General features: G+C 40.4%; 1 protein-coding gene across 1 annotated transcript in view; it reads left to right on the top strand.

Moving 5' to 3' along the window:
• LOC106581791 (serine threonine kinase 39) overlaps positions 1-16,069 on the top strand; it is a 32,018-nt gene that overhangs the window by 1,398 nt on the left and 14,551 nt on the right. Inside the window, exons 2-13 of the mRNA XM_014164095.3 lie at positions 549-661; positions 983-1,091; positions 1,421-1,562; positions 4,979-5,034; positions 8,646-8,755; positions 8,848-8,949; positions 9,106-9,239; positions 9,633-9,681; positions 9,786-9,851; positions 12,404-12,526; positions 13,086-13,127; positions 15,201-15,257. Coding sequence (XP_014019570.1) covers positions 549-661; positions 983-1,091; positions 1,421-1,562; positions 4,979-5,034; positions 8,646-8,755; positions 8,848-8,949; positions 9,106-9,239; positions 9,633-9,681; positions 9,786-9,851; positions 12,404-12,526; positions 13,086-13,127; positions 15,201-15,257 — 1,103 coding nt within the window. The remainder of the gene's footprint in view (positions 1-548; positions 662-982; positions 1,092-1,420; positions 1,563-4,978; positions 5,035-8,645; positions 8,756-8,847; positions 8,950-9,105; positions 9,240-9,632; positions 9,682-9,785; positions 9,852-12,403; positions 12,527-13,085; positions 13,128-15,200; positions 15,258-16,069) is intronic.

Below are 16,069 nucleotides of genomic sequence, written 5' to 3'. Positions count from 1 at the left end.
CTGTGAACGGTGGGAGACATTTGAGCTGACAGTGAGAGCTAAAGAAAGCCATATCAGTGCTGATAAGTGACAGCACTACAACCATGAGCTGCTGTGGCAAGTCAGTCATCTTTTTTTGTGCTTATAATCAACTGTTGAGCAGTCCGATCTCCTCTCATCCTTATCTGTCGCCGGCAGTTGGCATGGTGTGCACTGTGTCACGTTCTTAGTACAAGACAACTATAGTTCTATGGTTCTTAAATAAACCCCTCTTCACAACTTTGTCTTTGGATACACTGACTGTTATGCAGAGGAATTAACATGTCGTTGGAAAATATGTTTGCACGTACTGTATTGGTTCAATTCTGTTCTGAACTGTCATGGAATATGCATGAATTATTATTTAAATGTCACAAAAAAAAAAAAAACGTTTCATGTCCCAAACAGACACACAATGATACTGCATGTTTCAATGATCCCTTATGCTGTTCACCTTGGTCACATGTAATGTTACTGTACTGTCTCCTGCCCTGTTTTATAATTGCGCCTCTATTTGTCTGTGATACCAGGCAGTGGGGCCACGGCCGTAGTGCAGGCTGCCCTCTGCACCCCCAGACAGGAACGGGTGGCCATAAAGAGAATCAACTTGGAGAAATGCCAGACCAGCATGGATGAGCTATTGGTGAGAGCAACAATAAATAAAGGCTATATTTTCATTGTGTGTGACCACAGTGCCTCGGGCCCTCTCTGGCCCACACTTTCCTGATTGGGCTGTAATTCGACTTTGCTGTTCTCTCTTGTGTGTGTCTATTAGAGGCTGAGTAGGAGGGCTGTGCTACACTCAAGTGTCCATTTGAAAAATAAATTAGCCATAAGTTACAGCGTTTGCTCACTTCATTTTAGAGACACAACACTATGAACAATCCTTGTTATAAGAAAGGTTGTCAAAAGATGTTAACTTGAATTTGTTTCTCATATGAGCCTCTTTCCTCTCATACAATAGAAAGAAATTCAAGCCATGAGCCAATGCAACCATCCAAATGTTGTCACCTACTACACCTCATTTGTGGTAAAGGATGAACTTTGGTTAGTCATGAAACTTCTGAGTGGAGGTAAGCTTTGACCTTCACCAACCTAGCAAAAATAGAACTGCTAAGTCATGACATTGATCTCATAAAATGTCAACAATCATGACATGTAACAAGCTATTGTCCATCCTTTTGATCAGTTTACTGTAGACCTATGTGCAGTGGCATTAAAAGTGAAGTGTTATCACACCATGTACAGAATATGGCTGGGATGAATATCGAACATTGTAACAAACTTGCTTAACACAGAATGGGTAAATAGAACAGTTGACATGGAAGGATCTTATGTAGAAATTGACATATCAGCATTGGGCATTGTGGGCACTGTTTTTCTGTCTGCTTCCTCTTTTTAGGATCCATGTTGGATATAATAAAGCATACCTTTAGCAGAGGAGAGCACAAAAATGGAGTTCTAGATGAGCTCATCATTGCAACCATACTAAAAGAGGTCCTTGAGGGGCTGGACTACCTGCATAGAAATGGACAGATTCACAGGTAAGATACCCTGGAGTCAGTGGCGGTCGGTGCCGTTTAAGATAAGGGATTGACGATTATTTTTTTAATGAGCCTTATTTCTATTACAGCATATTTGATGACTGTCATTCATATTCCCTTCACCCAGCTCATTGTAACATCGATAGGTTTAGGCTACTATACGATACTCACATATTCCCTATACCTATCATGAGGTTGCTACAACGTAGGCTATTAATGAAAGTTTACAACGTAGGTGCACAGGTCGAGAGAAATATTAGTAGGGCTGTCCCCGATTAAAAAAAATATTGTTAGACCTAGAGTCGTCTGTTCTTTCGACCAATTGATTGGTAGACATTTTAAAATGTGTATCTTTCCCTACATAGACACACCCTATGTGTTTTAATAAAATCAACTATACTGTATGTAGGCTACTGAGCTTGTCTGATGCTTTAAGCACACTGTGATTAAATAATAAGACACGCAAATGACTCGAGGGAGACAGAGATCAAGATAGCTTAACCAGAAGAAAAAGAAACCTGTTCCCGACCCTCTTCCTCCTGCTTCTGCTGGCATTCACGGATTCTGCTGTTACGCTCCTGCTGTTACGCTCCTAATAGGCTACACCAGGGGTCGGCAACCTTTTCCATTTGGAGTGCCAATTTATCTTACCATTTCTGCCGATCTGTGTGCCAGTTATGATTTATATATGCACATTTTTGTGGGACAGTTTAATTTCATTTATAATAAAGTCTTTGTATCTCAAAATCATTTTCATATGGTTAATAACAATTCTTAAAGTAACTTATATTGCCATTGCCAACTATGTCAAATTAGCCTACATAAAGCCAACAAATAAAAACATTGCAGCCTGCAGTTAGAAAATATACTGATAAAAATAAATAACCTATTAATCACATTGGCTACTCATGGCCTGTCTGCAAGGAACTTGAAACATTGTATAAACTATTAACTTGGGTCCAGCCTGAAGTTTAAACTAGCAAACTTGCAACATTGTATAAAATATTCTGGGACCTCAGAGTTTCCAGATCCAGTGAGCCCCAGAAAGACATAGTTGTAGGATATTTGCGCAAGGGATAAGAAGTAATCAGGTAGGCCTATTTAATGATGAGCATGACATCCCCCCCCCTTCACGCTGAGCGTTTATCGAAAGAGCGCTGGACAGGTTTTTGAAATAGGCTACATTGAGGAACTATTGTCATTCTCAATGGATGTAAAAACAGACTTTGTTTACTTGCTGTTTGAGGTGAAGAAAAAATTAAGTTCCACAGTGGTGGTGAGTTCAGACAATCAGAAATACTATCAGATCCCCAAATGTGTACATTTATAGGCCTGCATTTGCACGCAGGCCAGGTAGCCTAGGCCTACTTCTATGTATAATCAGGTGCGCGTCCTTACTCAACATTTACAGGAGCGCTACAAAACAAACCACAATTAACAAATGGACAACTCCTAAATGGAATGAAATAAACCAAAACTTGTTCCTCACAAGTGTAGCCTAGGTTGTGCGGTCAGCAAACAACATGTCCACTCTGACAATGAGAACGGTAAAAGACTGTAATAATAATATATTTAATGCATTAACAGAAATGATCATAACAAAACTAACATTGTAGATTAGAAATTATAGAAATGAACGGTAAATGTTCTACTGGTGATACTGGTGTGCCATTCCCGTGAGTAAGACAGGTGTCTCGTGTGCCCAAAAATATATTTTAGACTGCTAGACTAAAAAAATCTCAGCCTATTGACCAAACAATCTACCAGTCGACTAAATGGAGTCAGCCCTAAATTTGAGTAATCAAGGTGACAGACATTGACACATTCAATACCGCCTTGCACACTCTTGCCTGATGTAGGGTGTAATCATATGTCCAACAGTTGCAAACGAGAGTTTATATTGGACAAATTCAAGTATGTTAATCCACGTTTCATTCCGTTTGCTTTCGCTTAAGAAATGTTTTTCAACAGAATCGCTGGAATGAATACACCCTTGATCACACTCAAACACAGTTCACTTTCATAGCAGCCACATAAAAAAATCATGATCCCTTTGATAGTTTTATTCTTTCTCGCATCTACCTGTTCTCCTCTCACCTTTTCCCTTTGCTTGTGGACTTCAGTGCACAATACATCAGTTTTCTGTGACCAGGCGAAAAAACCTTTCCAAGCCAAGCATTCATATCATAACCGCTAACCGCTACACACAGCCTACATCATTGTCACCATATTAACGTCATTGTCAACATAGCTACAAGAACTAACACGTTAGTAAACCCCCTACAATCATGCAGGGCAGTCAGCAGCAACCAGTTTAGCAGTTACACCGGCGGGCCGCGGTGGCAATACATTTATAAAACCAAAAGCTTACCTTGACTTGGAAGAGTTCCAGAGTTGGATAGCCATAACCAGCTAGCTAACATAGCTTTCCGCTCTGTTTGATCCGGGTGTTTGAGTAGGCTTAACGAGCTGCATTGCCTAGCTAACTAAGTGAAACTGAAAAAAACCCTCAAAAGATATGTCTCTCTCTCTTGCTTCTCCTTAATTTTTGAAGATATTAATTTGTTCAAAACTGTTCAACTGTTGTCTTTCTCTCTCTTTGAGTCAACTACTCACCATATGTAATGCACTGCATTGCTAGCTAGCTGTAGCTTATGCTTTCAGTACTAGATTAATTCTCTGATTCTTTGATTGGGTGGACAACATGTCAGTTCATGCTGCAAGAGCTATAATAGGTTGCAGGACATCCTCCGGAAGTCTATGGAAGGGGGTGAGAACCACGAGCCTCCTGAGTTTTGTATTGAAGTCAATGGACACAGAGGAGGACAGAAGCTAGCTGTCCTCCAGCTACACCATGGTTCTACCCTACAGAGGGCTGTTGAGGCTACTGTAAACCTTCATTGCAAAACCTTGTGTTTTAATCAATTATTTGGTGACGTGAATATATTTAGTATAGTTTTATCTAAAAAAAAGGTAACTTTTTTAATGTTTAACTATTTTTATGAAATTCACTGAGGAGGATGGTCCTCCCCTCCCTCCTCGGTGGAGCCTCCACTGCCAGGAGTTTGAAACATTCATTATTTGCACAGGGTCTTCCTTAAAAGAGTGTATATAGAAGTTACATAGTATTCATCTATAAAATGTAATCTAAGAGTTACATGGTATTAGTTAAATTGTGATGACATAATCTACTGTTTCAATGTCATTTATTGACAGATTGTGTTCTTTGAACTTGCCTGGATGTCAAGGGCATAAAGAACTAAACCACTATTACCCCCTTGGGCAGTGTTCCAAATGACAGCAGGCTGCAAAACTAATTTGTACACATGGATGCAATTGATCATGCTCCACTTACGTCGATAGATACTGTTTGGGCATGACTGGGGTGTTTTTGCTGTGTGTGTGTGTGACCTCAGGGATGTGAAGGCTGGGAACATCCTGTTGGGAGAGGACGGCTCTGTTCAGATTGCAGGTGTGTGAGTAATGTCACTCCCTCACCTCATCTTCACCTGTTGAATTGTATTCTCACAGCTCACTGACTGCCACAAAGACGGTACTTTTTTAATGATGCTTCCACACATTCAGTTAATTCAACAGCCTAATCAACATAATGCCAGACTTCACCAATCAAAATTAGGAATATACTTGTAAAATGGCAAAGATTCATATATTTTTTAAAGCTAGCGAATACGCAGTAGTTTACATATTGACTGCGTGTTTCTCTTTCCTGTCCTGATGACCTTTCAGCCCCACTCAAAATACTGAGATTAGAAAGTTAGTATTTTACAAGTGTTTTATTTATTTGTTAGGAATACAACATGAATGTAGATATACAGTTGAAGTCGGAAGTTTACATACACTTAGGTTGGCGTCATTAAAGCTTGTTTTTCAACCACTCCACAAATTTCTTGTTAACAAACTATAGTTTTGGCAAGTCGATTAGGACATCTACTTTGTGCATAACACAAGTAATTTTACTGTTTGTTTACAGACAGATTATTTCACTTATAATTCACTGTATCACAATTCCAATGGGTCAGAAGTTTACATACACTAAGTTGACTGTGCCTTTAAACAGCTTGGAGAATTCCAGAAAATAATGTCATGGCTTTAGAAGCTTCTGATAGGCTAATTGATATAATTTCAGTCAATTGGAGGTGTGCCTGTGGATGTATTTCAAGGCCTACCTTCAAACTCAGTGCCTCTTTGCTTGACATCGTGGGAAAATTAAAAGAAATCAGCCAAGACCTCAGAAAAATAATTGTAGACCTCCACAAGTCTGGTTCATCCTTGGGAGCAATTTCCAAAAGCCTGCATGTTCATCTGTACAAAATATAGTACGCAAGTATTAACACCATGGGACCACGCAGCCATCATACCGCTCAGGAAGGAGACGCGTTCTGTATCCTAGAGATGAACGTACTTTGGTGAGAAAAGTGCAAATCAATCCCAGAACAAAAGCAAAGGACCTTGTGAAGATGCTGGAGGAAACAGGTACAAAAGTATCTATATCCACAGTAAAACGAGTCCTATATCGACATAACCTGAAAGGCCGCTCAGCAAGGAAGAAGCCACTGCTCCAAAACCGGCAGAAAAAAGCCAGACTACGGTTTGCAACTGCACATGGGGACGAAGATCATACTTTTTGGAGAAATGTTCTCTGGTCTGATGAAACAAAAATATAACTGTTTGGCCATAATGACCATTGTTATGTTTGGAGGAAAAAGGGGAAGGCTTGCTAGCTGAAAAACATCATCCCAACCGTGAAGCACGGGGGTGGCAGCATCATGTTGTGGGGGTGCTTTGCTGCAGGAGGGACTGGTGCACTTCACAAAATACATGGCATCATGAGGAAGGGAAATTATGTGGATATATTGAAGCAACATCTCAAGACATCAGTCAGGAAGTTAAGGCTTGGTCGCAAATGGATCTTCCAAATGGACGATGACCGCAAGCATAATTCCAAAGTTGTGGCAAAATGGTTTAAGGACAACAAAGTCAAGGTATTGGAGTGCCCATCACAAAGCCCTGACCTCAATCCTACAGAAAATATGTGGGCAGAACTGAAAAAGCATGTGTGAGCAAGGAGGCCTACAAACCTGACTCAGTTACACCAGCTCTGTCAGGAGGAATGGGCCAAAATTCACCCAACTTATTGTGGGAAGCTTGTGGAAGGCTACCCAAAACGTTTGACCCAAGTTAAGCAATATATAGGCAATGCTACCAAATACTAAGTGAGTGTATGTATACTTCTGACCCACTGGGAATGTGATGGAAGAAATAAAAGATTAAATAAATCATTCTCTCTTCTATTATTCTGACATTTCACTTTCTTAAAATAAAGTGGTAACTGACCTAAGACAGGTAATTTTTACAAGGATTAAATGTCAGGAATTGTGAAAAACTGAGTTTAAATGTATTTGACTAAGGTGTATGTAAACTTCCGACTTCAACTGTACCAGTTCATAAGTGCATTTAGTTCAACTCAGTATGTTCTGCATGAAACAGACATTTCTTGTATTTCTACAACATGGGGTTGACAATATATGGGTCTTTCCACAGAATGAGTGCCTTTTGCATCCCTTTTATTTATATATATATATATATATATATATATATATATATATATATATATATATATATATATATATATATATATATATATATATATATATATATTAAATTGTGCACCGATTTTGACCCTGCTATATTCAATGAAGTGGCTTTTAATATAGACCACATGGAGAATTCAATAAATCTGATTTTAATATAAATAAAGACTTGCTAAAGTGCCACATTTCAGCATGTTGACATTACCCTCGGTGACTTCTAGGAATATTTTAATCCCCCTAACCCCAACATTTCTGCAAGTTTTCACCAACATTGTAAAGCCATAGTTATTGTGTTGCTTTGACAAAGTAATTTCTGAAGATTATTTTTTATTTCATATCATTATTGATTAATTTCAAGGTCAAAACCTGTCCCTCATTTTAAAGTCAACCCTGTTACATGAACTGAACTGTTGTTTTAATATGGTAAAACTATTCCTTTTAAATATTTTTTTTCAAAAGAGGCTATGAGCATCTAATAATAAAATCATAGTGTAAAAGCACTCTTTTTTTGCCATTTCTTTTTAGTTTTGTGGTGGAAAACTGGTGGATCAAGAATAACTTGGCTAGAAAAGTTTTAACTATTCAATTTGTTTTGTGAAGCTTGCATTGAAGCATGTTACAGTCAACCCTATTACTTTATGTGGCACTTAATAGACACTTACTATAGTATTTTTTTGTAATTTAACCTCTTGAGATGGGAAAACAGTTTTTTTAATTAAGTTGAGCATGTGCTCTTTATGACAGAATTGTCACTCCCTGACCATAGAGAGCCCTTGGTTCTCTATGGTGTAGTAGGTCAGGGCGTGACTAGGGGGTGATCCAGTATGTCTATTTCTATGTTGGTGCTAATATGGTTCCCAATTAGAGGCAGCTGTTTATCGTTGCCTCTGATTGGGGATCATATTTAGGTGGTTATTTCCCCACCTGTGTTTTGTGGGATATTGATTGATTGTTAGTGTGTTTGGGCACTACGTCATCACGGTCTTTGTAAGTTTTGTTAGTTTCACTTAAATAAATATGTGGAACTATACTCACGCTGCACCTTGGTCCGATCATTTTCAAGAACGTGACAAGAATGCTACAATTAGGTGACATTTTTTCCCCCACAAAGTTACACATCTCAAAGGGCACCGAATTGGTGGAACGACCCATTTACTGAATAACATAAAGGTAGTCAAACAGGTCCCCCAACATAAATCACTGGAGGCCTACAGTCTTTCATGTACTTGGACGACCTTTAGCCTACAAACACTGCAAGGAGAACCATTCTAACATGAATGCAACTGAAGATCTGGAGTGTGCACAGTTTGTATAAGGTGTATAACATGAAATAGTTGTGAAAGACCTCTTACTGGTTTGAGTATATTTGAGCAAATACCGCAAAACATTATTATCCCTTTCTATAAGATGTTAATGAGGTATAACATTTACATCCATACATGTCATCTGAATTATCCACATTTCTTCATAGATTTTGGAGTTAGTGCCTTTTTGGCCACTGGAGGAGATATGACCAGAAACAAAGTACGGAAGACTTTTGTGGGCACACCATGTTGGATGGCCCCTGAGGTCATGGAACAGGTGAGACTATCCTGTGGCCAGTTTTAGTAACATCTACTAGCTGTTTTCATATAGACTGTACAACACTAACAGTAGCTCCGCTATGTCCACAGGTACGAGGCTATGACTTCAAAGCAGACATTTGGAGTTTTGGAATCACTGCCATAGAGTTGGCCACAGGGTCTGCACCTTACCACCGATACCCACCCATGAAGGTGAGCCTGATCACTGCATATCTAGATCCCAGACAGGAAGCGGAATAGGCCTACATCTTAACTAATAAACCATGAAAAGGCAAATTACTACCCTGTGTCTATGTAACCTCTGAGAGAACACTTGAATGTCTTTGACCTTTCCTCTTCTCTACCCAGGTCTTAATGCTGACCTTACAGAACGATCCTCCCACCCTAGACACGGGTGTGGAGGACAAAGAGATGCTGAAAAAATATGGGAAATCATTTAGGAAGCTAATAACCCTGTGCCTTCAGAAGGAGCCCGCCAAGAGGTTTGTACATGTCTGCCATTCCGTGAACTGCATTAGGCCTACTCTCTAAATCTATAGAGTCTGTCGCTGGTTGATGATGAAGTAAATCTGATTTCACTGGTTGATGATGAAGTAAATCTGATGTCACTGGTTGATGATGAAGTAAATCAGATGTCACTGGTTGATGATGAAGTAAATCTGATGGCCTTGGGAGTTGATCAAGTCTCTGTAGAATGTCAGACACATTTCAGGGGAGTCCTGAAATATAGTCTTCATGTTTAGTGGGCTCACTCATACCCACCCACCCAAGAATATCTATTCTCACACAGACAGATTGGAGGAATTGTACATTCAGTTCCTAGGCTAATGATTGGAACGTGTTCTTATATCATCATGTATTTTGCTTCTCTTCAGGCCTACAGCAGCAGAACTTTTGAAATGTAAATTTTTCCAGAAAGCCAAGGTATGATTTTACCCCAGGATTTGACCTGTTCTTTTTTTTTATTTTTAGGCTTAAATAATTTGTATGTAGAATTGTTTAACGTGGGTTGTGATTTTCATTTGCAGAACAGAGAATATCTGATCGAAAAGCTGCTATGCAGAGCACCGAACATAACCCAGAGAGCCAAAAGGGTAATGTCTAAACAAACATCCTTCCCAGTAAAGCAGCCCCAATATTGACTGAACATTATGAACAAAGTATGGTAAGATGATAGGGGTTGGCAGCACACTCCACCAGTCAACAGACATTGAGTGTCCTCTCTCTCTCTCTCTCTCACTTACTGATCAACACTTCATTCACTTTGTGATCAAACTGTTCTGTGAGGCTGCAAATATGGGCCACTCCTGGAACAATATCAGTCATGCAGAATAGATGTGCTTACAACTCATGCATTAGTGGTCTGTAACGTTGCTCAGACGCTCACTGCAAGTGGCAGACAAAGACAAATGGAATTTAATGTGAGTGGTTAGGTAACGGGGAGGTGCACTTAAACATACCATTTGCATGCTCAGTTTGCCTTGCGGTCACAGTGAACTGGGCATGAGTGCAGCAGTGTGGCAGGCAAGGTTGATATTGGATTGCCATCGTCCTCCATGTGGATGACTGAAGTAATGGGTGCGAAGACCCTATTGCCAGAAGGCAAAAAGGCCAGGGTGATCGAGTTGGATGGAAATTCACTGACATGGCATGGGTGACTGGAGGACATGGGTGACTGGAGGACATGGGGGACTGTGGAGGTGTCGCGTGACCAAATCATTTAGCAGAGCATAATGTCAATAGAGATGGAAGTGACTCGTGACAGAGTTGTCAGACAGAGGGGAGAACAGTATGCTGGTCAGAACAGTTACAATCATTCAGATCGTGTGTGGGTGGGTTGACTAGTTTGGTAAACATGGTTTAAAGGTGCACTATGCAGAAATCGCTCTGACATTTCCTGGTTGGTAAAATTCAAATAGTTGCCTAATTTCAGTATATGTGACAAAACAAGCAAGTATATTGTAGAGAATCATTGTACCATCTAAACCGCTGTGAAATATATTTTCCCTAACCAAAAATATTGTATTTTCAGCTGTTTGCAGCTGGTGTACAAAACCGAAAGTAAAAGACGCAAAAACGAAACTAAAAGATGGGAAGCATAGAAATAGCTCACATAGAACAACATATCTACCACATATTAGACTTGCTTTCAATGAGAATGACAGACCGATAACTCACATTTCTATGTGAATTTGGTCGGGTTTCCCAAAAAGTTACATATTGCAGCTTTAATGAGAGATTATGGTTGATTGTAGAATGATTAGTATTCCATTCTGAGGCTGCAATGTAATCATGATACCCTCTGCAGCCAACCCTGATCCTCCGAACACATCACTGTCTGTCTTCTGGTCCTGTTTCATCACTAGAACTGTTGGTGTGCTGTTCTGACCTATGGAGAATCATCCACAATATCCACTCAGCAGACACAGGCTAGCCTGCACAGAGAGGCAGCCTTGCAGAAACATGGTCATCTCAGTACTCTGTAACCTGTCCACATCACCGACCAGATCAGACTCTCTCCCCTATGACCCCCTTACTCAGTCTGTCTATCTACTACCCTCTCCCTCACATCCTCCCCACCTTCCTCATTCTGTCTACCTCCCTTCCTCCCGGAGACTCCCTCCTCCTCTGCAGGTGTATTAATTCAACCAGAGTTAATACACAATAGTAATATTCTAGACATGTGTCTCTAGGCAAATGACAGAATTTATGCAGTTGTTCATTGGCCAGAAGAGGGCAGCCCTGCTCCTTAGTTGATCTCTTCATAGGGCGACCTGCAGGAGGTATTGATCAAAGATTACGGTGCGTTGCAGCAGTCATTGACGTGTTACGTAATTGAAAGTTGGAAAATAATACTGATATAATACTGAGATTGATTTGCTACGCTAGTACACAGAGGATACAGTATCGATTTCAGAGCATTTATAGATTGCTCCTGTAATTTGCCTGTATGTGCTCCTTCATCCCATATTTTCCCTTTGTGCCTTTCTCTAAGTGTGCATGCTCATAAATGTTTCTATTAATATTAAATACTAAATGTAGTTGTTCACATGCTTTGGCAGCTTGATGGTACCGTGTTTGTGTGTAAAGAGACAAACGGGCCACTGAACTGTCAGATGCATCCACACACAGTGGACTGATGCTTTTTTTTTTTTGCTCAAGGAGCCAGAGCAGAATTCCAGGAGCATGGGCTCTGTGTCAGGTTCAGCGAAAGAACTTGATGCCATCAGAAGGGTACATGTTCTTTGACTTAGCCCTAGAAGGCTGGAGCTTTCACTTAGATTCATCCAGAGTTAGCTGCTTAAGGAGTTGTGTGTGTTTCCTTTTCTTCGTTTCATTTTTGTTCTGTTTTGTTCTTTTGTTCTCTGCTAGCTCGTAGCAGCCATTTTGTAGACCTTAAAAACTCTCTGAGGGGAATCCGAGCCCAAGTGTTTGTGCAATGCTTACTGGTATCTACCTGCACTTTTTATGAAATATTTCAAAAATCTCATCAGCTCATATAGGCCAAGTAAATGCCATTTAATGTTGTGTTGGTTTTAACCTTACTGAGAGAACATTAGAAGGTGTGTGGGCTACTAAATGTGTTTTGTCTCTCAAACCTACAGTTTGATGGGATGTCTAAACGGTTGTGCTGTGTTTGGCCTAGGTGAGGAGAGTTCCAGGGTCCAGCGGCCACCTGCACAAGATGGAGGACGGAGACTGGGAGTGGAGCGATGACGAGCTCGACGTAGGGAGCGAGGAGGGCAAGGCTGCTGTCAATCAAGGCAGGGTAGGTGAGACCATGGCAAGAGATGCACATCAAAACTTGGCCACAGGGGCTGGGGGGAAAAGCCACAACTAATGTTGAGGGCAATTCTCTATTCTTTTAACCTGTACTTTGGCTAGCTTGATCCTTCCTTTTTGTTTTGCCTTTGTACAGTCATTCTCTAGCTGAATGTATTTCTGTGAAAGCAGCGAGCAAGCTTTGTTTCAGAGAGGGGCCTGTGACATGTCGCTAAAGGTAATTGGTAAGGGTTTGAAGATAGCTGTAGGGGGCTGAGGATGGAGCGGGGAGACAGCTATGATCAAATATCAAAAGGTTCTTTGACATAGATGCCTTACCTGAATGTCTCTTACAGGGAAAATTACCCAAAGCAAAGATGCGACAAATAAAATGCTGATAATGATATTCTACCTGGGTCAGTTCTAATTGTTTGTTTCCTCTACATTATGATAATTATTCTGCAGGGATTGCGTTCTAAGGTGTTTGGGCTCTACATCTGCCAGTCATATTTAGCTTTGTCAAGACTGAGAATATAATCTTGTTTGTGTTTGATATTACTTTCCAGTCGCGAAGGCTCAGAGAGGACAACGAAGATGAGGGCGAAGATGTAAGTTAGCTCTTTTCTGTTCTATAAACAAATATGGAGTACATGATTTGTCATTGTTAAAGTATTTTTTATATCATAGAGACAGACGCTTAGGTGTAACGTGGGTGAAGATAGATTGTTGTGAGTGTGTAAACCTGCACATTGACTAGGATAATTGACTGACTTTGCCTCTGTCTGTTTCTGTGTAATTTGATTACTTTACAAAGGGCTTCATTGGAAAATCTAATTGCCTGCCTCAACAGGGAGCAGGTTATGTATCAGTTATGAAATCTTAAATAAACCTAGTATATCTTACCCCACAGTTTCTCTGACTCATGGATTTTAGCAAGGTCGAACGTATATACAGTTGAAGTCGAAAGTTTACATAAACTTTGGTTGGAGTCATTAAACTCGTTTTTCAACCACTCCACAAATTTCTTGTTAACAAACATTAGTTTTGGCAAGTCGGCTAGGACATCTACTTTGGGCATGACACAAGTAATTTTTCTACAGACAGATTATTTCACTTATAGTTCACTGTATCACAATTCCAGTGGGTCAGAAGTTTACATACACTAAGTTGACTATGCCTTTAAACAGCTTGGAAAATTACAGAAAATATGTCATGGCTTTAGAAGCTTCTGATAGGCTAATTGACATCATTTGAGTCAATTGGAGGTGTACCTGTGGATGTATTTCAAGGCCTACCTTCAAACTCAGTGCCTCTTTGCTTGACATCATGGGAAAATCAAAAGAAATCAGCCAAGACCTCAGAAATACATTTTAGACCTCCACAAGTCTGGTTCATCCTTGGGAGCAATTTCCAAACGCCTGAAGTTACCATGTTCATCTGTACAAACCATAGTACGCAAGTATTAACACCACGGGACCACACAGCCGTCATACCGCTCAGGAAGGAGATGCGTTCTGTCTCCTAGAGATGAACGTACTTTGGTGCGAAAAGTGCAAATCAATCCCAGAACAACAGCAAAGGACCTTGTGAAGAGGAAACGGGTACAAAAGTATCTATATCCAGAGTAAAACAAGTCCTATATCGACATAACCTGAAAGGCCGCTCGGCAAGGAAGAAGCCACTGCTCCAAAACTGCCAGAAAAAAGCCAGACTACAGTTTGTAACTGCACATAGGGACAAAGATCGTACATTTTGGAGAATGTCCTCTGGTCTGATGAAACAAAAATAGAACTGTTTGGCCATAATGACCATCGTTATGTTTGGAGGAAAAAGGGGGCCGCTTGCAAGCCGAAGAACACCATCCCAACTGTGAAGCACGGGAGTGGCAGCATCATGTTGTGGGGGTGCTTTGCTGCAGGAGGGACTGGTGCACTTCACAAAATATATGGCATACTTCCAAAGTTGTGGCAAAATGGCTTAAGGACAACAAAGTCAAGGTATTGGAGTGACCATCACAAAGCCCTGACCTCAATCTTATATAAAATTTGTGGGCAGAACTGAAAAAGCGTGTGCGAGCAAGGAGGCCTACAAACCTGACTCAGTTACACCAGCTCTGTCAGGAGGAATGGGCGAAATTCCCCCAACTTATTGTGGGAAGCTTGTGGAAGGCTACCCAAAACGTTTGACCCAAGTTAAACAATTGAAAGGCAATGCTACCAAATACTAATTGAGTGTATGTATACTTCTGACCCACTGGGAATATGATGAAAGAAATAAAAGCTAACTTTAATCATTCTCTCTACTCTTATTCTGACATTTCACATTCTTAAAATAAAGTGGTGATCCTAACTGACCTAAGACAGGGAATTTTTACTAGAATTAAATGTCAGGAATTGTGAAAAACTGAGTTTAAATGTATTTGGCTAAGGTGTATGTAAACTTCCGACTTCAACTGTAGATGCTTTCTCTATTTGAATGTTCATAATCAAAACATCAAAATGTTTTATATATTGATTGTTTTCTATTGACTTTTCTCTATTTGCTGACTGAGTTGAGCAATGACCATGACCTTGATCTTGGGCAAATATTTGCTATTCTAAACAATGTTCACCCACTAAACACCCTTTCCATAGCAAGCAAAAATATATAGTTTACTAAATGCCTTTCATTTTGTGCCACAGGATGAGGAGAATGCCAACAGTGTTCCCATTGAAGGGCTATCCATTCAGCATCCCCAGGTGAGAGTTTCAGTATCATCAGCAGCAGAGGCAGACGTTAATTTGTCATGATTCAGTGACCTTGATGCCCCACTGATTATGTGTGAGTATGTGCCAGTCTCCCAGTGGCTCCTGGAGGGGCCCTTTCAGCAGGTAATAACTCTGAGTAAATGGCCATCCTGCTGATACTGCCAGCTCTAAAGTCATCTAAAAGGCCCTGTGTCATTCTCTCACTGGCCATTGTCATTTCAGAAATGAGCCAGAGTAGTTTGAGGTTCACCCCCCGTGTCCGACAATGATGGAGGCTATAAGTGCTACTGCGGTTCTTACTTTGTTTAGTCAGGATCTAGTCAGCGTCAAGGGTCCCGGGTGGCGCAGCGGTCTAAGGCACTGCATCTCACTTCACTACAGACCCTGATTCGATCCTGGGCTGTATCCCAACCGGCAGTGATTGGAAGTCTCATAGGGCGGCGCACAATTGGCCCAGCATCGCCCGGGGTTAGGGTTTGGCCGGGGTAGGCCGTCATTGTAAATAAGAATTTATTCTTAACTGGCTTGCCTAGTTAAATAAAGGTTAAATATATATATATTTTAAACTGATTATGCCTCCTCACAAACAGAACTCAATAATCTTGTCAGAATACATCAATACAAGTATATACACTGTAGATATTGAACGTATTTTGTGTGATTTAATTCATGTATTTTTCTGTTGGTTTTGTAGTTTAATCATTTCAGCATAGTGCGAGATACAAATATATATTTTCTATACTCCAGGAGATATTGAGGACTTGCTGGCTTTATTGACTCACCAGACTCACTCTTTACTTATA

Source organism: Salmo salar, chromosome 21, assembly GCF_965601325.2.
Source record: "Salmo salar chromosome 21, fSalSal1, whole genome shotgun sequence".
Lineage (NCBI taxonomy): Eukaryota > Metazoa > Chordata > Actinopteri > Salmoniformes > Salmonidae > Salmo > Salmo salar.
The sequence above is the reverse complement of the archived record's forward strand: the minus strand, read 5'-3'. Positions and strand labels throughout refer to the sequence as shown.